Here is a 27,974-nt window from a genome sequence, read left to right on the forward strand (position 1 = left end):
CAATAAATGTAGTGGTATTTTAATTGACATAAAATAAAAATTATATTGACTCTGAGTTGACTATTAACTTGTTAAGATGGATTATTTTTAACAATATATGGATAAATCCGAAGTAAAACCCAGTAATTAAATTTTATGTACTACCACTCATCTTATGTCTATATTAATTATTTTTATATTGATAAGTTCTTCAAGAAAATGACTGAAGTTTATTCATCTTTTTAAATTTATTTTCCACAGTTATAATCACCAATGTTATATATCACATAGGTTAACAAGCCTTTTCCATAGCAAATGTTAAAATTAGCATCATAATAAGCATCAGCATTTTCTTAAAGTTTCCACTCTGTGATTATCCTTACAGAAAACATGTAATTTAATCTTCATCATACCCTATGCCTTCAGCTCTTTTATGATAAACAAGTCTTTTTCAGAACAAAAATAATTTAAGCACAGATAAAACAGCAATGTTAAATATTAACTCTTTCATAAAATTCTTAGTATTTTTTGTGTGCAATTGGAACTTATCACATCTTTTAATAAACATAAAATAATCATCTAAAACACAACAACACAATCATTTATATTAAATATTTACTATTTATATCTGTACCCCTCATCTCCTCTCAATACTGAGGACTGAAATCAGAGTTTTGCAGTTTCTAAGTCAATACTGCAATGCTGACTTATAATTCTAGTTGTGTATTTTTGTTTCTTCATTTTCTTTTTATTCTGCTTTATTATGACTTGAGAATTTCATTTACCTGTAATAATATTATAAACATCAGTGAAACAATTCACTACATATTAGTGCTATCTAGAATTATGGTAAGTATATGTTTTAGTATTTATTTTCAATATGATTTGTTTCAGTTTTGAAATCTTAGGTAAATAGAAGAATTAAGATAAAAAGTGAAAACCACTGTTGTTGCATAACTAATCATTTACTTATCTGTTTAAGGAAATATTTTAGATAAGGATTTTTTAAGCTTACTACATTTTGCATTGTCATATTAAATAATATGTTTAAGACATTCATATTTTAGGTGTTTGTGCTTTAATTTTATTTTTCTGAAAGTATCAGTATGTGTTATCTATCCTTATTATCAAAAACAACATCTCTTGAGTTTAAAGGCATTACAAATTATAAAGACACACACATGACATCTAATAGGACATCTAATAGAGATAACATGCTTCACAAAATAAGCTTCTCAATGAGATCTGACAACAGCTGTAATATAGGATATAGATGTAAAGAGACGCCTTTCCTTGTTAGCCGCTTTGGTTTATCACCTGCCAGTCGCCTTGGCTCTGCCGCGTTGTAGTCGCCAAATAATACACAAGACGCTGTATTAATTATTAAGCTGTTGGCCTTGCTTGTTTCTTACTGGCTAGCTCTGACTTAAGTAATTACCCCATAATTGTTAATCTAAGTATTTTTCTTACTGGAGAACTTTCCGGGCTTCCTACCCCATGGCGTTACATCTTGACTCTCTGTGATTCTCCTACCTAGAGTCCTCCTGGATTCCTAGTCCCACCTATCTTGGTTCCCTATTGGCCAGCAGTGCTTTATTGACATATACACAGGACTTCCCCAACATCTCCTCTTTTCTGTCTAAACAAAAAGAAAGGTCTTAACTTTAACGTAGTCAAATTGTACATAACAGAACAGTTATCAAGTAAGAACATAGTTACAATATTTTAGCAAGATTTAAAGAGAATATCACCATCCCATCCTTGTGATTCCAAAGTTCTATATGTAGCTTATCTTTTATCATAACTAAGGAAAACTATAATTATAACTATCTGTCTTCAACTCCATCAAAGACCACAGAGGATAATATGTAAACACTAGGATTGGCAGAGATATCTTACTGCTTGGACAGTCACCCGAAGTTCCTCTGTAACTTTGAGGCATCCATCTTCAGCCCATAGGCCACAATGTGTCTGGAACACTTCTCAGCAAAGCAGGAAAGTTCAAACTGTCCATCTGCATCAGCAGTCTATCAGTCATTTTTCTGTGTCATGCAGAAAGTCTCGTAGATACTTCCATGAAGCACGAACCCTGTAAGACTGAGTTCAGCAGTCACTTTCCTGTGGGTCCTGCATGTCCAGTTTATACAGCAACAGTCAAACAGTCTAGGAAAGAGCAGTTTCTTGCCCAAATGGCTATTCTTTCCATGTTGAAAGTAAACTCCATAACATGTTTCTTTGATGCCCATCTTCCTCTCAGACGTAATTGGTGCTGCCAGGAGCAGACATTTCTCATTGTAAGAAAAACCCTAAACCATTTTAAATGCCATTTTCTGAAGGTCTTTGAGAGGTTTGAAAACTGTTTATCTATCTCAAATATATTTCTGTATATCTAGAAAACCTAACTAACCTAGCTATAAATTATATTATAAGTAATTATCTATACTCTGTATTCAATTATGCATTACGTTTTAAAAGATCAGTATAAGCACCATACTTAATCAAGAGGAGAAATACACATATCACAAAATTGATCTTGAATTTGTCAATAAATGAGAAACCATACCCATACCATAATTCCCCTTTTCACCATTAAAAATAGATTGGCTGTGATCATTAAACAATTATAAACAATCTCATATAAATAAAAACAAAGGTTTATAAACAAGATGAGAATTAGGACTTTGCTCATTCCAAACTGCTTCATGCTGGAAGGGGGCACTGTTCATATCATGGGGATCATGACAAAACTCAGAAACCTGTATAAGTCCTTATTTTTGGGGTCTGAAACAGCTGCATCATCTAAGCTGTTTCAATTGTTGGAACACCTGGTCCACTGCTTCCAGGGGTCTTGGTTCATCAAACCACAGAATCCTGGAAGGAATCCTCAGCTTTTCATTTTCTGTAGAAACATAAATGAAAACTATTTCCCAAGTAATATATTCCTATACTTAAATTTTGAAGTCAAGGCATTTTCAAAAATATAAGTTGGATGAATTCAGCAGCATTTATAATCAAGTGTACTTTAGCAATTGTTCCTTCCTGAGCAGTGAAAAAACTGAAAAACACAATAGCATACAGTATCCAGACTTTCTGTGTATTTTCCATCTTTACATGGCTTATTTATTTATCTATTTTTACTTTTATTTATTTTTCTCTGAGACAGGGTTTCTCTTTGGAAATCTGCCTGCCTCTGCCTCTGCAGCAAATCCTACCGGCGTGCAAAACCACAGCCGGCTTCTCTATTTATTTACCACTATGTCGGTTTTTTTTTTCAATCTTACGTCTATTTTTAAACACACTGTAAACCTTTAGAGGTTTTTCTCCATCCAAGTCTGACTTTACTGTAAATCTTTATGTTTTTCTGGCCACGTGTCTTATCTGTTAAAACCACGGCTGTTTTAAACTGCCATTTTTTTTCCAAGATGGCCGGCATAAACGTGACTCCAGCTGCCGGCTTGGAGATGTGGTCACTGCCACTTCCAGCTATACGTAAAACATTTAAATTTTTAGCAAATCCTTTTAAAAGAACCTTGTTGGCTTTTTTTTTTAATGCTGAGTCAGGAAGCCTAACTTAAGCCAGCTGCGAGTCTCTGATTGCTGCTAACAAAACAGAGCCCACCTGAGAAAATGCTGCTACCTAAAAGCCTTGTTTCTCTCTGTCCTTTTGTTTCTAAAATTCCTTTATAGCTTTTGTCGTTCTATGTGGAAATTCAATCCTGCTCTGACACCATTTGTAAAGGGAAGCCTTTTCTTGAGAGAAGCCTTCCTGCCAGCCTGGTTCTAGAGCCACATCAGTCCCAAATAAACACACAGGAGGCTATATTAATTATGAAGCCGTTGGCCTTGCTTGTTTCTTACTGGCTAGCTCTGACTTAAGTAATTACCCCATAATTGTTAATCTAAATATTTCTCTTACCAGAGAACTTTCCGGGCTTCCTACCCCATGGCGTTACATCTTGACTCTCTGTGTTTCTCCTACCGAGAGTACTCCTGGATTCCTAGTCCCACCTATCTTGGTTCCCTATTGGCCAGCAGTGCTATATTGACATATACACAGGACTTCCCCAACATATAGACATGTGAATTGATAAGGCATCTGGTTACCAAGTTCAGATAGAAAAATAAAAAGAGTACAACAAAACTACCATGTGTTTTTGATCTGGTTCACAGTAGCAAGTATGTGTTTCCTTCCGTGGATTGGTCATTAAATCCATTCAAAAGAAGTTGCTCAAGTAACTCCTGCATGCAGAGATAATCATTTCAATAATTGCAGGTGCATAGAAAAATATCATCATTATAAATTTCCTACATCACTTCTAGGTAGCTATGAAAGGATATTTAAGCACTTAACATTTATGAGCATAACCAAGGTTTAATCTCATGTCACAGCAAACGGTTTATAAAACTACCTTTTCAACAGCTGCTGACATTTTCTCTGTAGTGAACAAAAGACGTTGCCTTAATCAGGATTCTCTAGAGGAATACAACTTATAGAATGGATCTATCTATCTATCTATCTATCTATCTATCTATCTATCTATCTATCTATCTGTCTGTCTGTCTATGAAATTTTATAGACTACTTCAGAAGCTGCATTCCAGCTACTTTAAACATGACTGTCTGTCAAGGGACGGTCTAAGGATACCATAATTATTTAGTCCAAGTGACAGGTTGCCTCGCCTGGTCTTCAGTATATGTTAGAATTTATAAGTAGGCTAACACTGCCAGTGAAGTGATGAACTAGCCAGCCATAATAAGGGCTACGAGGTAAAGAGAGAACAAGCATTCTTCTTGTGTGTCCTTTGTATAATCTCTCACTATATGTTGTTGCCCAGAAGGTGTGGCCCAGATAAAGTAGTTCTTCCCACCACACATGATTTAATTTTCAAGTGATTCCTTACAGGTGTAACTGGCTGATCGAGTTTTAGTTTCAGATATATGCAATTTGAAAATGAAAAGTAGCCATTGAAGTGCTCATTAAAAACAAACAAAAAACACTCTGATATACAATGTTTCTTTGGAAATAAACCTAATTCTTATGCCACAAGGAAAATAAATACCTTGCTTATTTCCATAAGTGTTACAGTAAGGAATTAAAGAATGCTTGTTTATTTTATAGATATACAAATTAGATTGCAGAACCCACTAAAGCAGCAAAATCATATAAAATTTTCTTTTTAACTGATAAAATATGGGTTTTTAAACTTTTCTGCCTTATCTGTGTATTTTTATATCTTAACACTTCTCATAAAAACATTATTTACATTCCAGTTATGTTATAAAATAAAATTGTACCCAGAAGCACAGTTAATGACTATATTCAATTTTCATTCATCTAAGTAACAACACCTGGTGCTTGAACTTTCCTATTATAATATTTCCAAGATTCTAACTTCTCTTTTGGTGGTTAATAAAATATCTGAAAATAAGTATGCTTAATATGAGCATTTATTTTTATTTACTTGTTTTATTAACATGCCTGATCTTATCTGATCTCTGAAGCTAATCAGGGTCAGGCCTGGTTAGTACATGGATGGAAGAGCATTTATTTTTAACATTTCCTTATATTTCAGTACTGACACAATAATTAAGTTTTCACTATTTCGTATTACAGGGCTAATTGAGTTGTTCATTTAGTCACTGAAAATAAATTCTGCTTTTTATTTATGAATTTTAATATTTGTGATTTTAGCTTATTGGTTTTATTTAAAATTATGCATACCTATTACAATATTTAAACAGTATAAATTAAAACACATGAAGAGATATGAATTCCTGAAAATATGTTAAATTTGTAGGGCTAATAGATTTTACACTAAATAATTCCCTCGTGTAATACATTTGGGTTCTGACCAATTATTTCCCATTATTTGATATTATATGAATACTCTTTAAGGTATTCTTCTTTAATAATGAACCTGATACATTGCTGAACATAAACTAAAGTCAAAACAATTAACTGACTATTAAGTTTGAATCTTATTTGAATACTCAGTACTGATGTTAAAGATATTTATTACTATGTCCATTAATGTGTTCTAGTTTTGTCACTGTATTTGTTTGAAATAAGAATATGATGGCACTCTCTGGAGAAATGACTGAGCAGTTAGGAGAACTTGCTCTGCTTGAAAAGGACCCAGAATGGTTCCAAGATCCTATATAGTTACCCATAACATCCTCTAATTCCATTTATGGGGATGCAATAGCTCATGCTTTTGCCAGCACCTATACTCACATGCATACAACCAAGTGTACATAAAGGCACCAAAAACAACTTAAAGATCAATGATACCACAAATGTTTAGAGTTTTTTCTTTACTGTTCTTTTTAAAAGATGTGGCTATGTTTATCTGTCATCTATCATCTAACTATCATCTATATATTATCTATCTATCTATCACCTCTCTATTTATCTTTACATCTATTCATCTATGTATCTCCTTCTGAACTTCATCCATTGTAGTTTTTCAAGATCTTAACCTTCCTCTAGGGAATGATAAGAAATTTGAAATATCAATTTGCTTAAAATGATTTGTTTATTTTAAACAATTCCTTACATTTTATTAATGTGGACAGAATTATATATTTACTATTTAATATTACACTGCTTAATGAACTATTTTTTATTCATTAAACTCCATTTTATATTTGAATTTTAATACTTTTGTAATGCTGGCACATAAACATGAGAAATTATTATTTTCAATATATATACAGGTATGCAAAAGATAATAGTATATAGCAATTAGCTTATTGTTTTTTCCTATTTGTTTAAAACTTTGTATTTTGTGTAAAACAACAGGAATTCACAGCACACTTATTTATAAAATTCCCTCTGTACACTAGTTAGTGGATTAGGTATTAAGACTTAAATTAGGTTGATATTTATATTAGTATTAACTTTCTTAATCGCTAATTATTGTGTTCCATAAAATTTATAAAACAAGCAAACAAAATATAGTGAATAACGTATTAAAATTATATCTATTAGCTTTTTTTAATATTTTATTTTTTTATTGTGGATACAGTCTTCTGCCTGCATGCCAACAGAGGGGACCAGATCTCACTCAAGGTGGTTGTGAGCCACCATGTGGTTGCTGGGAATTGAACTCAGGACCTCTGAAATAACAGTCAGTGCTCTTAATCCCTGAGCCATCTCTCCAGCTCCTACCTATTAGTTTTAAAATACCAAATGATCAGTCTTGAAAACATACATGTAAGTAACAGGTTATATTTATGTGTTTGGGAATTAACCACAGTTAATAAAAATGATAGAATGAATTTGAAATAGAGCAAGAAGTATATGACTAATCTAGAGGGAGTAAAAGAAAGGGAAAATGATTTTTATTATAACATAATCTCAAAAAGGAAAGAAAAGTTAAAATTCCACTTCTCATACAACGTTTTTCATGTATTCATCATTCACTATATAGTTGTTGAACACCTATTCTGCTCTCTTTCTCAGAGTTATAGTTAAAACATACTTGTAACATGTCAGAGAAATGCTAACTCTCTTAGTCATGAGTAGCAAAAGGGAAATTTCTGAAAATATTGATAAGTAAATTGAGATATTTTCTTCAGAAATGGCACAGATGGATCTGTGCAATAAGGTCAGTTAAATAAGACCCATATAATGCTGATGCCAGTTTTCATGTCAAAGTTGGCTAGCAAAATTTCCCTGGCTCCACATCTAGGCTAAGAGCTATAGGTTAGACATAGTTCCTGATGAATAACAATCACTTTTCTTCAAGGATGAGTCTGCTGATAGGTTATCTTAACCCAAGTGATAAGTTCCAAACACATTTACATGTTACCAATGCTATACATACAAGTACATGTGTATGTTTTGTGAACCACACACATATGAAGCACACACACACACACACACACACACACATATATATATATATATATATACATATATATATATATATATATATATATGTCATAACAGTAATAATTTCAGGACAGGGAAGAGTAGATTTGAGAGACGTTGTAGGTGACCACAGGAGGACTTGGAATGGGGAAAAGGTGATAATGTAAGCAATGTAAACACAGTAGCCGTATGTGAAATTCTTGACAAAAAGTTAACAAGTTAATTAACAAAATGTAGGTGTTCAGAAAATTCAGTCTACAATGATTTATGTTTGTTTGAAGTGTCAAAAACAGACATTATTGAATGTTAACGAATGAAGCATCTCTTTCAGGACAAGTGGTTGTGAATTAAGTAGAAGGTGATGTTTATAGCTTGAATAGTCCATGGGATCGATAATCACTTCAATTTTAGGTGTGCTGGGTTGGTGATGATTTCATCATGTGCTAATTTTGAAATGCGTCTGGAATCTAACTTTAAAAATTGTATTCATTATATTATAAAATTTGTGGCTTACTTATAATAAAGATTAAAATTATAGTATCTAATCATTCTATTAAAGACTTGCAAAATTTTATTTGAATATAAAGGTTTTTTAGATCTAAACGTGATATACTAGAGAATAAACAGAAAAATTGGCCAAAGCAATTTTATATGATATTCAAAAGAAACTACTAAATATATAATCTATGTTTTCTAAATTTTTTCTTATTTATAAAATTAGAAATTTTGTCTTGTGAATAACAGGGGATTTGTTGATGAAAATTTATTTATAAATCTAGTCCTGAATTGAAGGTTGAAGTGTGTTAATACTACCCATGTTTGAGATTAAGAAATGATTTATGAGAAATGAGCAAGAGAAAATCATGTTGAACTAACATAACCATTTATCTGGAAGATCAAGAGGCCTTGAAGAAACTGAATTATTTCCAGAAGTAGTGTAGAGGAAATCAAAAAAAAAAATCTTACAAAAATAAAAGTGTAAGAAAAGTGAATTCAGGGGGAAAATGTTGAGACACTTACTTTCTGCTTATCTATTCTTATTTTCATTGTTTTTGTTTGCTTTACTATTTATTTATTTTTTACTGAGTTGGGGTAATTTTCTTTTTTTTTCTCAATATAAGTTTTTATTTAAATTAGAAACGCGAATGCTTCACATGTCGATCCCAGCTTCCTCTCCCACCCCTCCTCCCTTGTCCCTCCAACAGCCCCCCAGCCCCCTCCCCATCCCCACTCATTCCTGAGGGAGGGTGAGGACCTCCTTGGGGGGGATCTCCAAAGTCTGTCATTTCATCCAGGGCAGGACCTATGCCCTTCCCCATGTGTCTAGGCTGAGAGAGCATCCCTCTATTTGAAATGGGCTCCCAAAGATCATTCATACACCATGGTGAACACTGATCTACTACCCAAGGCCCCAGTGATTTCTGTGGCCTCCTCACTGTCACTACATTCATGGAGTCTGGATCAGTCCCCTGTCGGCATCTCAGCCATCAGTCTGGGATTCAAGACCTCCCTCTTATCCGGTCAGCTGTCTTTGTGTGTTTCACCATCATGGTCTTGACCTCTTTGCTCATCACTCCTCCATCTCTGCCACTAGGTTCCAGGAGTTCAGTTCAGTGCTTAGCCGTGGGTATATGTCTCTGCTTCCATCAGTCGCTGGATGAAGGTTCTAGGATGGCATATACGGAAAATTCCGTACACATATACAGCGAAATATGAACATACATACCCCGTATTTTCTTTCAGCTTCTACCATACCATACAACAGAAACATTACTATCTTCCTGTATTTTATTTAATTAGCACACCAGGTCCATTTCTACTATCCTTCTGTGTCTTGGTGTGCAACCATTCACTGTAGCATCTGCCAATGTCTACATCAAAAACAAAAACAAAAAAACCCTGAAACCATGAATTTTCTATCCACCACCAACTATCAACTGCAAATAGCTCATCAGTGTAGAGTGGGCCCTAAGTATCATTTAACTATCTAAGTCAATAATTTAGCCTGCTTGATTTTTGTTAAGGGTGATTTAAAATATGCAACCCCAACCCACTATTTCAGCCTTTATTTTAAATAATTTTAGAATCTCTCCAAATATTAAACTCATATTACCCAATTTATTGAATAGTTCATTTACTTCAACTTGGGGACTTGGTGAAGCTTAATAAGTTGATTCTTGATAGCATTTACTCAATTATGAAGTTTTTGGTGAGTGAAAAATTAAGTTTATTAAATTTATAGATCATTTATGAAAAAAGTATTTGGATGGAATCATTTTATCAAATAAGCTTCAAGAAAAGCTGAAGCCATTCTACAGGATTACTTTTACTGTTTTCAATTTTAGACAGGAGTAAGAAATTCTAACAACAATCCTGCAATTATCCAGATTAATTTGGAGGAATGTGTCATGCATTTAGCAATTTATATTCCTGTTTCAGTTTTCTTTGTTTTCTATGATCTTATATTATGATCCTGCCAGATTTACAAATGATCATTGCTGGGAATCCTATGAGCCTCCACACAATATGTTTATGTGTGGAAGGATGCTATTATGCTCCCTCCATATTCCTCTTTTCTAAAATATGTCGTGATCATGATGCTGCCTTAGCATATACTGTTTGACAATATTAAAAAAAAACATATGGCATAGCAAGACTTGTACTGGGGTCATATATTTAAAGAGAGATTTGAAAAGTCTCTAATAACAATCATATTGAATAGATGGATAACGTTCTTAACAGTGATAGGAGCATTTGATTATTAGAACAGATAGCCCATCATTTTATTGACTTGATATATGTTAGATATTCTGTATATTCTTCTATGTCTTCTAGGCACACAGAAACATCTTTTCTAGTTGATAGCAATTATTCACTTTACCTAGTAATAATGGCTTTCCTTTGTTTCATGTTGGGCTCTAAATGACCTCCAGTCAAATTTCATGGACAAAGGCCTATGATTCTTATTCTCAATCTCAATGGAAACAAGTCTAAATTTATATAGTATTTGTTCATGATGTACCAGCTGTCTTTCTATAAGTAACACGTGTTCATCAACTAACTAAATATAGGTTGGGGTACATGAGATTTTTAATGAATACTTTTCATTTCCATTGCTAATATTTGCTAAAGAGCTTTACTATTATATTGAGGAAGATGGTTTACAACTAATGTCTTCTAATATCCCTATGAATTTAGGTCATGTTGGAAAGCTTGGGCATTATATTTTTATTTTGCCAGTTTTTGTGTACTTTTGCAACTTCTAAAACTTAAATTACTGATAGTTTTGCATTGGATATATTATGAAAGAGATTTTAATATATTTATATTGACTATATAATGTAACGTACAATGATAATGTTAAAATAACAGTGGAAGCATTATTATACAAGATTATGAGACAAAATAAGAAGTTTTAACATGTATGACTTGTGTATTGATAAAAACAAGGAAACAATCATATTCATTACATCAACATTTTTCATTTTTTGAGACAGAATATTCAAAAAATTCTCCTGATAGTTTGATAATTAATGATAACCTTTGAATACATAACAGAGTCACATAACTTCAGTTTTCTACTTTACTGTAATTTTATATTTACTGGCAAATTTTCACCAACACTTTTTACCCATTCATATCTGTAGCCACTAATATTTATCACGTTATTTTCACATTGCATGAGGGTTTCTTTATTAGAATCTTCCTATTGAATTTATCTCAGTTTCCTTTAAGAGCTTGGATATTTCTCTTATTGTAATATCTTTCAAGTTTACCAATGTTGCCCAGAAGATGAAAAGAGATCTTATTTTTATTAGTATTCTTGTTGGTATGTAGCAATAAATTTTAAGCACTTTTTAATATTCAACATCAATACATTTTAGTATAAATAGGTAATTTATATATTATTTCTGTGACTCTTTTCAGATATACTTACATAATAATCTGATATTGAAAATTTATCTTACGTCACCTTTGATGGTAGGAAACAACATTGTTATTCAATTGATTTACTGCTTCCTAAAACAAATAATTTTACTAAAATGGATTTTTAAAAAGATTTCTTTCATCGATTTCATGAAGATGTCTTTAAATAAAGTTCCTAAATTGTAAAACTGGACATAACTCTCTGGTCCTTTATTGACACTTTATAAGCATCATCTTTCTGTCTCTGTGTATGGCTTACAGGTTGACAGCAACCAATCATTCACTGACGCCACAAAGTGATTTGGACTCCAGTAGCTCTGAAGAATTCTATCAAGCTGTTCATCATGCTGAGCAATCATTTAGAAAGATGGAGAATTATTTAAAGCAACAGCAGCTCTGTGATGTCATCCTGATTGTTGGGAATCGAAAGATACCTGCTCATAGGTATGGGTGTATCAGTATTGGAATTGTGCCTCCATATTTGCAAGACTAATTGGATGGTGCCCCGACCGCAGAATTCAGAGCATTACTTTAAGAAGGAACTAGACTTTCTTAAGAGAACTTCGGTTGTTGTTTTAGTGGTACTTTACATTAAGGGGACTTACAATATAGTTTAAATATTTAACTACTAATAAATAAAAGAAATCTAAAGACTTGGCAATATTCTTGTAACTCTTGGAGCATATATGTAACACTTGATGCTGCATTAAGAAAATAAATAAAAACACTTTTACTTAGGGTGATTTAACCAAGAGTCAGTCCAGATTTGAGTTCTCTGCTTCATGCTCTGGTGTCTTCCATGGTCTGTCTGCTCTATTAGTCTGTTTCTGTGCCAGGCTGAAAAAGATTGTCTTGTGAATCTGTCTGTGCCTGACATTGTCAGCTCTTGTATGTGGTTATCTTGTGACTATGTGTCTGTCCTTCATAGAGGATGTCACCCTATTCTGAAGAGCAAAGAAAGCATTACAAATGGAAGGAAGGGGTCACATTTTTATAAGGGATTGAGGCATTAACTCAAACTGGTGCCAACTGACCCAGAAAAAAATCATTGCTATCAGCCATTATTTATAAATGTTGCATCAGTTAGTATGATAAATTTTAGAAATCTGCTCTCAACATTTGTAATGTTTTTGTCAGTACATGATTCATATGCCTTAATTTGGTCAGGGTCATGGAACAGTACATAAGATAAGATGTTTTAGAAACTGACTACATAGGAATTGAAGGAAAATAATATTGGTTGTTCTACTGCTTTCTTAAAGGCCTATGAAACTATCAGTTGGAGTACACATGAAGATAGCTATCTTAAACTTAAAGTTAATCTAGTGTGTATTTTGAACTACAGGTGGGAGGTTCAGCAAAAATTGCAGTCTCTTAGACATTTTCATAACACTGCATCATCACAAATAACTAATGACAAAATGAATCCTTTCCATCTTTCTTCCACTGATATAAAAGGAATCATAATTTAGAAGGTATGCCTGATATTAGAAATTAAATATTTCATCCTGTCATTTCTTTAAAAACTCTGGGTATTCTAAAAATAAATTATTGGGTTTTAGTTATGAAATTGATAGTGATATTTTAAATTTACATTTGTTAAACATGAAGTTATAGCACAAGGAGCTTCTCACTGTCAAATATATTTTAAAAAATATGTTTACATATATTGCTTGCATAATTGAGACTAATAATTTCATTCTATTAAATATACATGGAATTATATAATTCAAGATAAATTTACCTTTAATAAAGAATTAAAAACATAGCAAGTTTAAAAAGATATAGTGTGTTTAATGATCATATGGTTGTTCAGTTTAACAATTATTTTCCCTTGTATATGAAAAAATTATTTAAATTTAAATAGGCATGTGATTCACAGGGGGTAGTGCCTTAGGCACTGGCATTATTGCTCCTTGTCATTGAATCCATTCCTTGTCTAGAGGTGAGGAGTGTATGGAGGCTGGCAGCTGAAATGCTCAGAGTATTGGGCTTTCACTTGCCAAAGACTCAGACAGCTCTTCTTGGACAAGGAAGCTTTTTGGATGAAGTGTCTTGTCTCCTTTGAGTAATGTTGACAGTGATCCAGGATTTCTCTGCCCTACTATAAAGATGACATAGAAAACCTAGACACACAGAAAGATGTGTTTTTATTCTATTGAATGGAGGAAAAGTAGTACAAGGAAACATGATCCAAAACTTCATTCATATCATCTGCAAGATCCGTAATGACATAAAAATTGGAAATGAGGAAAAGTAAATGTAAGAAAATTGCAGTCAGAGCACCGTGAATTTAGTTGGAAGACAGTCAAATGCTGGTGGAACATTCAGTCATATTATTTTTTTCTAATTGGAATTGCAGCAGTACAAATTATTAAGGCAGGGCAAAATCTAATATTAAGGCAAAGCACAGAAGTTCACAATATTCTACAGCAAAGGGAGGGTCAAGAGTAAAAGTAAGAGAGGTCACTAAGAAGTAAAACTGAGATAAAGTCTACACTGCTCTATACCAAAAAATGCTTTAAGAAGTGAGAGGTCAAGAGTGTCAAACACCATAATAAATTGAAGGGTAACATAAGAATTTTAATAGACTTGTAAAGAATCTAGTGACGCCAAAAAGATGTTTTCTGTAGTGACTGTACATGTTCACTAATGAAAACTTTGCCCCAGCTTCCCCTGAAGTAACTGAAGCTACATAATCGCATATGAAAGTGTTAGGTTTTGCCTAACAGTAAATCCTAGACTCTAATTCAAGTCTTTTTTACCACTACATCTAAATGTAGGATTAATCTTTCTATACTTATGTTACTGAGGTAGAAGCTTTTACTAGTGCTGATAGCGAAGGTTGCATTTGACAATTTAAATTTGTACAATGTAGGTCACAAAATATTTTGCTCTTCAAAATGTAACCTTACTGCAATAAAACTTTTGTGTGTAAGAACAAGCCAATTAGGCTTATGTTGAAATACTTATGTTTAGAGTGATATATAATCTGATGTTTATGGAGATATAATATTTATTGCTTAACAAAATTATCATGTGGATTTAATTGACTTGATATAAATATTAGGATATTTCTGTATGATTTTAAAATTAAATTGATTATTGTATTATTAATATTATTTTATAAGTTAGTATGTAGTAGGTTTTTTCAAACCCAGTTCCAAATCATGACACAGAGACTTGGTATTAGTTAGGAATGCTCAGTCTTATCATTTGTTTGTCCCACTAGCATTTATAGCCTGTTTTCATCTATGTTTTGCCTCAGGGCTTTTAAATCTTTCTTTCATTCTGTATGTCCTACTTTTTCTTCATCACGAACTAGCCAGGAGGTAGTGGTGCACATCTTTAATCCCAGCACTTGGGAAGTAGAGGCATGTTGATCTCTGTGAGTGTGAGGCCAGCCTGGCCTACAGAATAAACTTCAGGAAAAGTCAAAGCTATACAGAGAAAAACCCTGTCTCAAAAATCCTCTCCTCTCCTCAAAAGTAAATTATATTCACAAAATAACCTTTAAAAAGTAGAAAGAGGGAAACTTAATAAAAGAAAACAACAAGACAAAGTGAGGATCATTTTTCCTTTTTGCTTCTACTTAGGGTAAAGGGTGATGTTCTGTGTGTTATACAGTAAGAACTTACCACATAGGAAAAAAATAGAACACAGGCCATGATAGAGAGTAACCTCATTCAGTGGAAAATGACCTAAAAGACTTGGATGCTTACATAATCAAAAAGGTTATAAAAGTAGCAATTGAAAATTTCAAAAATTGTTATTGTATTTGTATATAAAAATACTAAATCATTTATTTTCAGTAACTAGAAATCACCTAAAGTAAAACATAGAGAAAATGAAATACTGAATATGAAAGAAATGGCACCTTCTTAGTTTTTAACACACAAAGTTTGTTAGACATACAAACATACTATTACATAAGTTAAGAAAATTGCAGTAAAGTAACTATGAGTTAAGACATACACATGTTTATCACCGTAAAAACTATTAAAATTATAAAAATTAAAATAAGTATAAATAAATGGCATGTTAGATCAGAGAAACAATACATTTCAAATCTAATTTTCTACTAAAACCAATAGAGTCTAGACACTAACAAAATTATATCTTCTCTTCACAAATGAATGAAATAAATCTAGAACCATTCATTAAGTAAAAATATTTTATGAGTTACTGCAGATGAAAGTAGAAAAGTAATTATGTTAAATGAAAGTTAGATGTTGCTTTGTCCTCGGAGCTCCACTATAAGAATTCTAAAAAAAAATGTTTTCTTCTACTGATAGGAAATTGGTTCTGCCTCTATAACAAATGACAAATGCTGGAAAATGAGAGAATTTATGGATTTTACTATCAACTACATGTCATATATTTAAAATCTTGATGAAGCAGGAAGGGGCAAGCAAAGTTATTTTCCTTTAATTTCATGTGCTGTTCATTATATAGTTCATAAGTGTTTAGTGACAGAATATCATTGGTTAAAGAATGAAATCATGGACCTCTTCTACTGGCCAAAGGAAATGTGTTGCTTAAATTGAAAAGTGTCATTGGGTGAAATTCATACTGTATTTTCACAAGTTTGTATCTTCATTATTTGGCTTACTTTTTTCAATACTTTATTTTATTTTATGCTTATGACTGCTTTGCCTGCATGTGTATGTGCATGCAACATGCATGCCTAGTGTCTAAGGCAGTCATAAGACAGGAGACATCCCTTGGAACAAAAATTACAGACAGGTTTTAGATATCACATGGGTGCTGATAATCGAACCCAGGTCCTCTGGAAGAACAGCAGTGGGTGCTCTTAAGCACTGAGCTATACAGCCCCTATTTAGTTCATTTCAAATGTAATACTGTTAAACAATTTCATGTATCTATGCAATTCATTGCCACCGTATTCACTCCCCTTGAAATTCTTGTTTTCATCTCTCACCCTTGCATACTATGTTCTTTTTCCTTATACATATACATACACACACACACACACACACACACACACACACACACACACACACACACATATATATATATATATATATATATATATATATATATATATATATATATACTTGTCCCATTGAGATAAATTAAGGTTTCATATATAAGCATGCCTAAGTAAACTAGAGGATGGGAAGTTTACCAATAGCTACTCTACTGATGAAACAATAGTGATAACCCTTCTCTATAAACAATAACTGCCAATAAACAATAAACAGTAACTGCCAATACCTCCTCACAGTCTCTCATGCCCTAGTCCCACATCAGTAGTAGAATGATGAAGGACACATATTTTTTCATTTTTTTCCACAAGCCTAGTTCAGGGATATATATCTCATGTTGTTCGTGATTGCAACAACAATACATTATATAGAATAAAATCTTTCACAATACTACTCCTCGCCATAGGTTCCCATATTCATTCCTCTCCCTCTTTGGAAATATCTCAATTTCCTCAGAAGGGGTGACAGAGAAGTGATAAAAACTCAGTAGTCACTTATTTCCAACAAGTCGAGTCTCTTCATTAACTGTCCAGTGTGAAAAGAAGCTCATCTGCCCATGGCTAAATAGGAGCATTAGTCTCCAGGTATAATTACGAATGTCTAAAGGAATGTTTGACTGCATGTTCATTTAGCAACACAATAGTCATAGATTCTCTTTTAAAGTCTGTGACATGGCCAAACACATGACTTTGAAAATGTTTACAGGGCAGTAACAGTATTATATTTCCTCCTGTGGCAGAGGTCTCGGCTTCAGCCTGTGACTGGTTGTTACAAAATCAGTCATAGTGCATGCATAGCAATTTTACCAGGCATATGCATTGCCCGGTAGATTAATATTGCAGTGGGCAGTATAAAACAAATAATTTTACACTAGGAAACAGCAAAAAGTTTGATTCTATGTTCTAGATTGTGGTCTCTGTGTGCGGTACCCATAAATTTATGTTTTTCAGGTTTATTTTTTCTTGCATTAGGGTCAGAACATATAATTTTGATGTAAAAACAAGGAGCATGGAAGTATTAATGCCTATGGAACTCCCTGACTAAATAACTCAAAGGGAAGTATTACAAACCTGCTGATGATTTTCAAAACCTTTGACTTCTGGGAGTATCCCTATCTAACCACGAAGGGCACATCTGTTTAAACACATTTTCTATATTATTATCATCATCATTATTATTAATTTAATATTTAATTATAAATTAAGCATTTGAAAGTCTTTTTTATATATCTTTAGCTTTGGTTAACCTTTTCCCAATCCTCATATTTCCTACATTCTCCAGCATCATCCATATTTAATTCTCTGCATGCTAGTGTTTCCCCCAGCAATTTCTTAGCGCTTTTGTTTTAGTATACCCACTCCATCATAAAGTCTTTTGCCTCTCCTGATTAATGGCCATCTTCTTACTTTCTGAAATATTTCCCTCCAACTTGAACAGATCTAATACTTGGGCCTAAAATTCATGTATAAGATACAAGGTATAGAGCAATTGTCTTTCTGTGCCCAGGTTAACTGGCTCAGTAAAACATTTTTCTAGCTCCATTCATTTTCTTGTGTTTTATGATATCATTTTTCTTAACAGTTGAAAAAATTCCATTTTCTCTTTCATAGGGCTTTTTAATTAAAGAAATGAGTATCAGAGTCAAAACAAATACATGATTTCTAATTATTTCAGTTAAAAAAGATGCTGGCATTTTAAATTAATTAACTACAATAAAAATAAAAAAGATATAAAACACACACACACACACACACACCACTTGAAATGTTGTAAAACATTAAGGCCAAATAAGTAGATCTTGTTCCTTGCTGGGGAATGATATTTTGTGGATGCACCACCCCAGAAAAGAGTAAAAAGTTTTCACAAAGTTTAAAAACAAAAATAATCTATGACTCATCTATAGAATTATTTTACATATACCCTGAGGATTCTGTCAATATACTGTGCCACAAATACCCTTGCATATGTCTGCCTACAGTAACTAGGAAATAGAACCATGATTGACAAAACAGCTGGTGTTGATCCTTTGCTCCAGGTTGTGTCTTGGTAAATCATTGTTCTGTGCTTCGTGTCCATGGCCTAAAATAGACCCTGTGACTCTTTCAGGCTTGTTCTGAGTTCTGTCTCTGACTATTTCGCTGCCATGTTTACAAGTGATGTTTGTGAAGCCAAGCAAGAAGAGATCAAGATGGAAGGCATAGACCCAAATGCACTCTGGGATCTTGTTCAATTTGCGTATACAGGTACAATAAAATAATCATACATCCTATGGATACCATGTTTATTTCAAACTGAGTCTTTCAAAATGAAACGTAGCTGTACTTTTTATCATTAATGTATCACAAGTGTGTAAAGGAATTCATTGTTAAAAAATTTTCCTCACCATATTTAAACAAGATTAAATTCATAGCTAAAACCAGTATTTGAAAGAATGAAGTTTAAAATAGTGACAGAATTAATCACTAAATAGAAATTTGCTTATCTCCATGTTTTACTTTTCAGAAATATGTGTTAAATTAATTCACATTTTCTTGTTGTGCTAAAATAATGTTAAAATTTTTATATAACCATTCATATTGCAATGGTAGCTTAGCTGGAAGGGCTAATAATTATAGTTAGAGTTGGGAGAATCACTGGCATTGAAGATTGAGAACATTTTCCTTATTTACTATATTTATATTTTCTGATGAACATGTATGTTATTCCAAAATAAGTATTGTTGTGAATTTTGTTTTTGTTGGATATATTGTTCAATGTGAAATTGTGTGCTGAAGGAGAAAAATTTAATAGAAATGTCAATCTTGCCTTCCAGAAGGTCACAATTTAAGTACATAGATGAGCTAAAAAAAAGTGGTATAATATCTCAAAGGATATAAAGAAGAAATGATAAAATACATGAATCTTGATAATAGGATTTGAAAACAGATTTACCTATATAATGTGAAATTGGACATTTCTGGTTTCAATGATGTTAAGATATGATCAAACAAAGCAAATTTTACACTATAAAAAGCTAACACTTTTTTAAAGGCTATTGTCATAGTGAAAACGTCTTTGACATTCTGAGCTCAACCTGACTGAACTAAGAGAACAGGCCTTTAAGTCCTGAGATGAGGGAAAGAGCACACTGACATTTTACACTGTCTATTTTGTTTTAGAGGAAGAAAAATCAGCTTTGCATATCTTTGTTGTAGAGCCTTGTCTCAATACTTACTAACTCCCCTGAAGCTTGTCACTGAGGAAAATGGTTGTGGAATATAAAACTGGCATAAAGGTTTTTGAAAATACAGCTCCAAGAAATAGAAGAAAACTATACACATTTCTTTATTTTTCTGAAGTAAATGTTCCTAGGAAGACCAAGGTCTCTGGCCTTGAAAAGCCTATCTAGATTCTTCTGAAATTGAGGAGCTAATAAGTGTATAATAATTTCGTTACACTTTGTTTGCTAGCACGCACAGACACCAATCTTATCAGTGGAGGATGGACAGCGAGTGAATCACAAGACCATATCAAACACTTATCAACTTCTGTCTCCTAGCGGATTCTGGGGGAATTGTTTTCACTTTTGTAATGACAGATGAGCCCAGCAGGTTCAACTAGATACTTCACAGAACTATAATCACAATGATGACCTATATTAAAATTACTGGGTTCCAAAGAAGAATGGATATGAGAAGGGGACTTAAAATGATGAGGAAGGGTTAATACTGTAGGGACGAAAATTGGTGTGAGGGTAACCAGAATGCATTCTATAAATGTATGAAAATTCAGAGAAAGAAACAAATAAATGCTATTTTTTAATTCGTATTTTTATTTTCTAGCATGGGGGAGGTGTCATACAGCTAATCTTTTAGGGATACTTCCAGGCAGATAAAAGCACAGTGCTCATATATATTTTTCATTCCCCCACAAACGTATCTTAGCCTAGAGCAAAACTAGGTCAAAACACACTCAACATCCTGTTACCCAAAGTTAGATGATGTTTCAAGCTTTGTGCTGAGAGTAATGACCCAGATATGTCTCTGTTTTTAGAAGACAGTAAAGACATAAGACTAACTCACTGTTGCACTCACACTGTGGCCTAATCACCTGAACTAATTTGTACTATGGCCTGTGTTCCATAACATCTTTGTGTCACGTGATTGACGTCCTTCTGCTTGTATATTTACATAAATTTTCTAGATGAGCAGATAATTTATGGAGAAAATCCTTTTCTCAGGTTTGCTTAACAGGACTTTTCTCTCTGTGCTACCCTCACAGCTGAGACTATGGTTTTCTTCATGGTTCGTGTTGTCAAATCTTTGAAGTCTTCATAGTTACTAGCTATGGAAGTAACAAATTCAGTAGGGATGAAACAGGATGTATTAAAGTGATACCAATCAATAAAATTTTATATGAAATCCAGCACATCCATAATTAAAAAATGAATCATCCATGTAACTAATTAATAAAACCAAGTTAGAAAGTATAAAAGTACATTCAAAGAGTCTATACTAAATACTTGAAAAGTGCAGCCTTCAATGATTGTATCATTTGAGAACCATAGATACAGAGCAAGAAAAGCCAACTTCCAAGGTGGTGTTCATATGAGAAAAACTGATGTATTTCAAAGTGATTGAAAACCTTCAATGCTTCCTTCCTTCCTAAGTTATGGTGGAAAAGGAAAAAGAACTGAATCAAACACTGAAAAATTTCAGCAAGAAGTAAAGTTTTCGTGTTACTAACTCAAATAAAATGAGTTACATTATGGTTCACAATATTATTTTGAATAAAGCTTGTTATCATTCTTTGTAAAATTAAAGAATTGGTTTTCTGTAATATTGTAATTTAAATATGAAATTTACAACTGCTCCTCTTGTTATTGGAAAACAGCATATACTCGTGTGCTTACAGGCCATAATATCTTAGATATATTTAAAGAAAATTTACAGTAATTATAACAACAATGTTAGTTATGAGGTTAATAGCACTATATTGTTCAGACAGATGAGGACATGCAAAACATCTTCTTAAAACAGTTCCATTTAATTTTATTTTGAGTTTACATCTAGAAATTCTGCTTGTGATATTGGTGACTTTTAGTTAGTAAAAGCATATCCAAACAAGAACCATCATTCTTTTCCCCTTTTCTTCTCTTACACTGATGACATTTTTATTTGAAATAGATTTTTTTCAGACAGTTTGTTCTGATTATGTTTTTCCTTAAACAAACTCTTCCATGATCATTATCATTTTGCCAATCAAAATAACACCCTTCACTTGCTTTCATTGGAATGCAAATAGGCATGCAGAAATAATGGTAGTAATGACAGCAATAATAAAAACATAACAAAAGGAATCATACCAGAATGTAACAAAGCAAATGAACAACAAAAAGAGCCAAAGGAGGAGCACAAAGACATATAAAGCCAATGAGGCACACATGTGCAGACACAGAAAACTAATATAAACAAGTAAAGGATTTTTCAAAGGGAAAAAAAGGTATTGTGAGACAGAAGGCCTCCAAAATTGCATTTGAGTTAGTTGGTTTTGTTGTATCCCTGTACTTTTTGATGTAGACCTGACCTTAAGTGTGGTTTGTATACCTTTGAAACTCCATTAGACAAAATGAACTTTTCTTTGAGTGTGGTTTTTCAGATAGCAATCGTTTCGAAGTCAGGTTTGGGTTTCTGTTCATTCCCTCAGGCCTGAACCCATCTGGTTTAGACTTGTGCAGGCGCTGTGCATGTTACGGCCTCTGTGTTCACATGCGTGTCAGTCCTTCTGTGTCTTAAAATCTTTGTTTCTTTAGTGTCATCCACCTCTTCTGGCTCTCACAGCCTTTCTGGTTCTTCTGCAGAGTTTCCTCATCCCTGAGGGGAGGTATTTGATGAAGACAATTCACTAGGACAGAGTGTTCTTGAGTCTCTCATTCTGCACATTGTGCAGTTTTGACCTCTCTATCCCTTCTCAGCTATTGCAGATGGAAACTGATGATGAGTCAGGAAAGCACTAATCTACAAGTGAAATATTGTTAGCAGTTATTTTATTGTTTCCTTAACTAAGTGGAACAGTACTATTTGCTTTTCCCCTAGCTCCATGGACTATCTAGTATTCTGGCCAGTCAATCTGTGTCTCGGGTGGGTGCCATCTCAGAGAATGGGCCTTAAATCCAATCACATAGTGAGTAGTCACTTCTACAACTTTTGTGACACTAATGCAGCTGTGTATCTTGCACATTAGGCACTATAGTAGAACAAAGAGTTTGAAATTGTGTGAGTAGCAAAAAGAATGATTTCTGCTACTATGATGACTAGTCATATGATGGTTTTAGGTAGATACCAGATCGCCTTTTGAATGTTCAATATGGTATGTCGGGTTTCTCTTTGGCAATAGGGCCTTATATTTTAGTCTAGAGGAGTCTCCCTTATTCTCTCATATGCATGCACTTGGATAGAATCTGTTCTTTGTGCAGTAAAGTCTTTGACTTTGTATAATAATGCCAAAGCTGTTCTGGAAATATCTCATAAAGTATCTACATGAAAATGGAGTCAAGGTAGAAAAGAATTTGATTATAAAGATGGCATTACTCTATGTTCAGATCACTTCAGCTAGTTTAGAGATGATTAGAACTTCAGATATCAAAGTCTGAACATTAGAAAATTTACAGGTAAATACTTGAAGATGTTAAATTGTGTAAGTCTCAAATTACAAAAGTCTTTTAGAAATAATATTTGCTATTTCAAGTGTGTTGATCAGCTCATCTTGCCATATATCTGAAATGTCTCCTTAATTATTATGTTGTAACTTATTACACCATATATCAGTTGCCTCTAATGTTCCTAAAATGCATCCTAGTCAGGTAGGGATATTCAATCTTGCAGAGATCAATAGTAAGCCAATAACCTGTTCCTATAATATGAATGGCAGTGCACAAATTGAATATTTTGTTCTCTATCATAATGCCCTTTACAGAGAAAGTTATGACAAGAGTTCGTTATAGTGATTTATGAGTCCTTTGCTCTCAAAATAATCTAGATCACTAAATTGACACCCTTATTGCTATTTCATATCTTGTCCTAGGTACTGTTCATCATACTCATAACTATAAGTCACTAACCATAGTGGTATAGAGACAGAGGTGATAGTTGAACATGTTAAGATGTGATGCTCCATTTCTTACAAACACACTTAAATGACCTAGATTGCTATATGCCTGCTATGTTGCCTCATTTACTAGGCTCTGACTACACAACCTATGTTTAAACAACTTTGAAATTTACCACACAAAATAATTATCTTTGGGTATAAACTTATTTTTGACATATAAAGACTAGTTTTCTTTTTGTATGAATGATAGAAAACAAGGGTAAAATATTGGTTTTAAATGTGTATACAAACTTAGATATCATTATTCATATTTCAATCACAGATGACATTTTACATAAAATAATATATTGTCAAATGATGAGCTCGGGGTCAATATACTGAAAGGTTGCCTTCATGTGCACGCTTAGATACTTCCTGTTGGTTCATCGCTTACATAATCCCTGTGCTCTTGAAAATAAGTCATGCTCATTGATGAATAAGGAAATTGAGTTCTAACAAATACGGGAGGTGGAAATGCAAGGTTACTAATACAGTGTCAGGTCCTGGAGAGGACTGATAAGGACAAAGTTCAAACACAGGAAGCTGTCTGGCTAATAGTGGTATTTTTAAAAGGAAGGGTAGGAAATTAAACAGCTTAACAGCAAACTTTAATCATACCGAAGAGTTAACATATTTGTAAAAGATGTTCGGGTGCATCTGAACCTTTGTACATGCAAACGGAATGTTAAAAATGCTTTTGCTTACTGCCAACATTTTAGTGAAATAAATATCCATACAAAGGCATTGAGATATTTAATGTTCTTTTTAGTATTAAAAAGTATATATCAATATATCCAGTCTTGAATTTACTTACTAAAGTCTCTCCAGAGTTCTTTATTATAATTAAAATACATCAGTGTTTCATTTTTATGAACGGTTTAATTCAAATGGCATGAATTATGCAAACACATTAGTAGGATATTAATACAGATTTTGCTAGGCAGTAAACTCTATTCTCAATATAAAATACTAAGTCTTTAAAGGCTTGTGTTGCTTGTGTCTTGTCATTGTGCATTGTATAAAAACATTGAGCTAATTAATTTTCCTAGAAGATTTCAACAATTTTATATATAGTATAGAAATAAAAATAATAAAATCAGTTAGCAAATAGCCTTGTTTGTCATGTTTACAAATTCACCAATAAATGTAAAACTAAATTTTATAAAACTAATTTTAGGAAATAATGAAAAATTATTCCCATTTTGTTGGCACTCCATGAAATTTCAATGCTCATAACTTACATATGTTTTTATTCCTTTCCATACTATTTTAAATATTTTCATTGTGGTTAATTCAATTCTAAATATTTCCTTAGAAAAAAATCAAAAGATATGACTATATATCTATTTCTTTATATTTGAAAAATATAGGGGCTAAAATATCTAACACATCATCGTAATTTTTGGTGAGGCAACACGATGGAAAAGATTCTGGGAAGAAGTTTGTAAAGATGTATTTTACTGGCGTGAGAGAAATATACATTAGCTTGGGTGGGGTGGCTGAGTGGTTCAGAGGACTAGCTATTCATTCAGAGAATAAGAATTGAGTTCTGGGATGAGTGGAGGGAGAGGGATCTGGGATGGACATGTGAAGCAAGTTTGTTTCTAATTTAAATTTTAAGAAGGAGGAAAAAGAAGAATTTAGTTCTGCACATCAGATCAAGAGGATAAAAAGGGACAGTGACTTGAGCTCCAGTGGACTTGCTGTGTTCTGTGACATGACACATGTACATATGCACAAACAAAACACAAAACATATGTGTACTCATGGCTATATGCAGTGTGTTCTGGAAAGAAATTCTTTGTCCTCTGGAAGAGCAACCATGACCCCATGATCACGCAATCTCTCCTCCTCCCACAAAATATATCTTTACAGAAAGATATACACATAACTCTTCTCCTTATACATATTTTAAGGCCAAAGTTAGGAAAGTAAAGCCATGCTGACATTGATGGAAATTGAATTTCTTGAGAATATTGAAGTCCCTTAATGTGCTTGACCTCATCAAAGAATAATCCTCACTTTGATCCTCACTTTTTTGTGAGAAATTATAAATACCTTATTACTATCATTATTTGAAAATTATTTCTAAGTTTTACTAAAATATATTTGCTATGTATGTAAACTTTACCAATCACATAACTTTTGACAGCTATTTTACTATTTACATTTCTTATTACTGTGACCTGAAACCAAATACGTGAAGGGGAGAAGGGATTATTGTTTAGCCCAGCAGTTCGTAAAGGTTACAATCCATCATAGGAGAAAAATGGCAGAGTTCTTGGTGCTGGAGGATGTCCCTAAGTTTCCTTCATTAGGTTATAGGGGAAAGCTGAGAAAGCTGGGAAAAGTCACATAGAACAATCAGTAGACCTCCAGAGTGACTTACTTATGTAAGCCAGTCCCTCCTTCTAATGATTTTACGACTTTCCAAATAATACTAGATGCTGATAAAAAAGGATCTAAATTAGACCTTGTGGGAAACATTTACAATTCAAACTACAAGAGAATACAAGTGCCAACTTAGAGGCTTTTCCTTTCACAAAACATACTCAGAAATATTATGCCTTCAAGGTATATTTTAAATAAAACCATAAAATTGTATTTCCTTCCCATTAACAGTATTCACATTATTTTTAGACAACTTTGAATTCAAATAGTTGGCCGGGTTTTGCCTTCTTAGCTTCTAAGTATGTTAAATAAATGGCAAGTTATAGAAACATAAAGAAATGTATCATGCATGAGCTCGCTCAATTTGTGTGCATTCAAGCTCAGTGCATGCTAGTATTCCATTTCTGTCTTCTGGCTCTTAAAAGTATTCTCTAGCACTGGATATATTCCAAGTTGAAAAGTACAAAGCATTGCAAATCTTTGAGACAAATAATGGTAATAGTTCAGTTTAATCAACATAATTCACAATAATTTACCTTAAAGGTACTTAATATTTATGACTACAGAAAAAGATAACAGTAAAATAGTTACTCAAAAAGGTAAAATGGATTCTTTGAATACACTCACCTTAAGTATTGATTAGGAACATATATTTCAACCAGTTTTCAATATGTGTATAAATATTACTAGGTACCACATAACTGTACAATTATAGAATCTTGATTCATATTGTAGCATTACCTTTAAATATTTTAATAAAATTGTATAAACTGAATACATATTTCTAAACAAATATATGTATATCATACATATTTCTGAATGCATAAATAAAATTTGCTTAGTCTGTGTAATGTGATTGGAAGTTCACATTTTCAGGATTTTGAAAGAGTTTTGGTGAATTGGAAAATTTTTACTACTTTCCAAGAATATTTATTTGCATTCATGACTTCTCATTTAGTACGTCCCTGTTCCTACATATTGCAATGAATTTCTCCTTATCACTTTGATGTGTTTTTTTGAATAGATATGGGTTCATTGGTTCCAGGGACTTTTTGATAAACAAGTGATTGCTTAGATGCTGTGCCCACTGATACATAAATCCTCAATCATTCATTTACAAATTTTTGCTAAAATTGATTCTTCCATTTAGCCAAAGGAGAAGCTTAGGAGACTAGGTATATGTTAGAAGAGGTGAAAATGTGAAATGATTTCCCAGAGTTGTTGTGCTGTTTCACACACCCAGGAACAGCCCCATTGTTAACCAGGCTTCATGTTCTGTGATTGCTTTATTGTTGAATATTTCCAGAAACACTGCTGAGTATCATCACCTTTCACTCCTGTAACTCTCCTGGAAAAAAATCCTGCTGAAATTGTTCTCCCCTTTTTTTATATTCTGGTTTTTGGGTTTTGGAGTCCTTAATACATGCTTGACAATGGTTTTTCAGGTATTATGATTTGTAGGTACCTTTCAGATTTAAGGCCCAACTATTGATTCATTCCTCAGTGTCTCATGAAATGAATTTTGGGTTGTCCAATTTATTCTGTACTTATAGGATAACGCTTTTATATTTATTTAAAATATTTCGTTGACTTAAGGCCACAAGGATTTTCTCTTTCTTTTATTGAAAAATTATAATCAGGGTTTAACTTTTAGTTATGTAATT

The 27,974-nt window shown here is 32.9% G+C and overlaps 1 protein-coding gene across 1 annotated transcript in view; it reads left to right on the forward strand.

The window, feature by feature from the left end:
- The window catches only part of Klhl1 (kelch like family member 1), a 328,230-nt gene that overhangs the window by 86,689 nt on the left and 213,567 nt on the right, over positions 1 to 27,974 (forward strand). The window contains exons 2-3 of the mRNA XM_005083637.4: positions 12,044 to 12,226; positions 18,898 to 19,034. Of these exons, the coding sequence (XP_005083694.1) occupies positions 12,044 to 12,226; positions 18,898 to 19,034 (320 nt within the window). The remainder of the gene's footprint in view (positions 1 to 12,043; positions 12,227 to 18,897; positions 19,035 to 27,974) is intronic.

Source organism: Mesocricetus auratus, unplaced genomic scaffold, assembly GCF_017639785.1.
Source record: "Mesocricetus auratus isolate SY011 unplaced genomic scaffold, BCM_Maur_2.0 Super-Scaffold_2245, whole genome shotgun sequence".
Taxonomy (NCBI): Eukaryota; Metazoa; Chordata; class Mammalia; order Rodentia; family Cricetidae; genus Mesocricetus; species Mesocricetus auratus.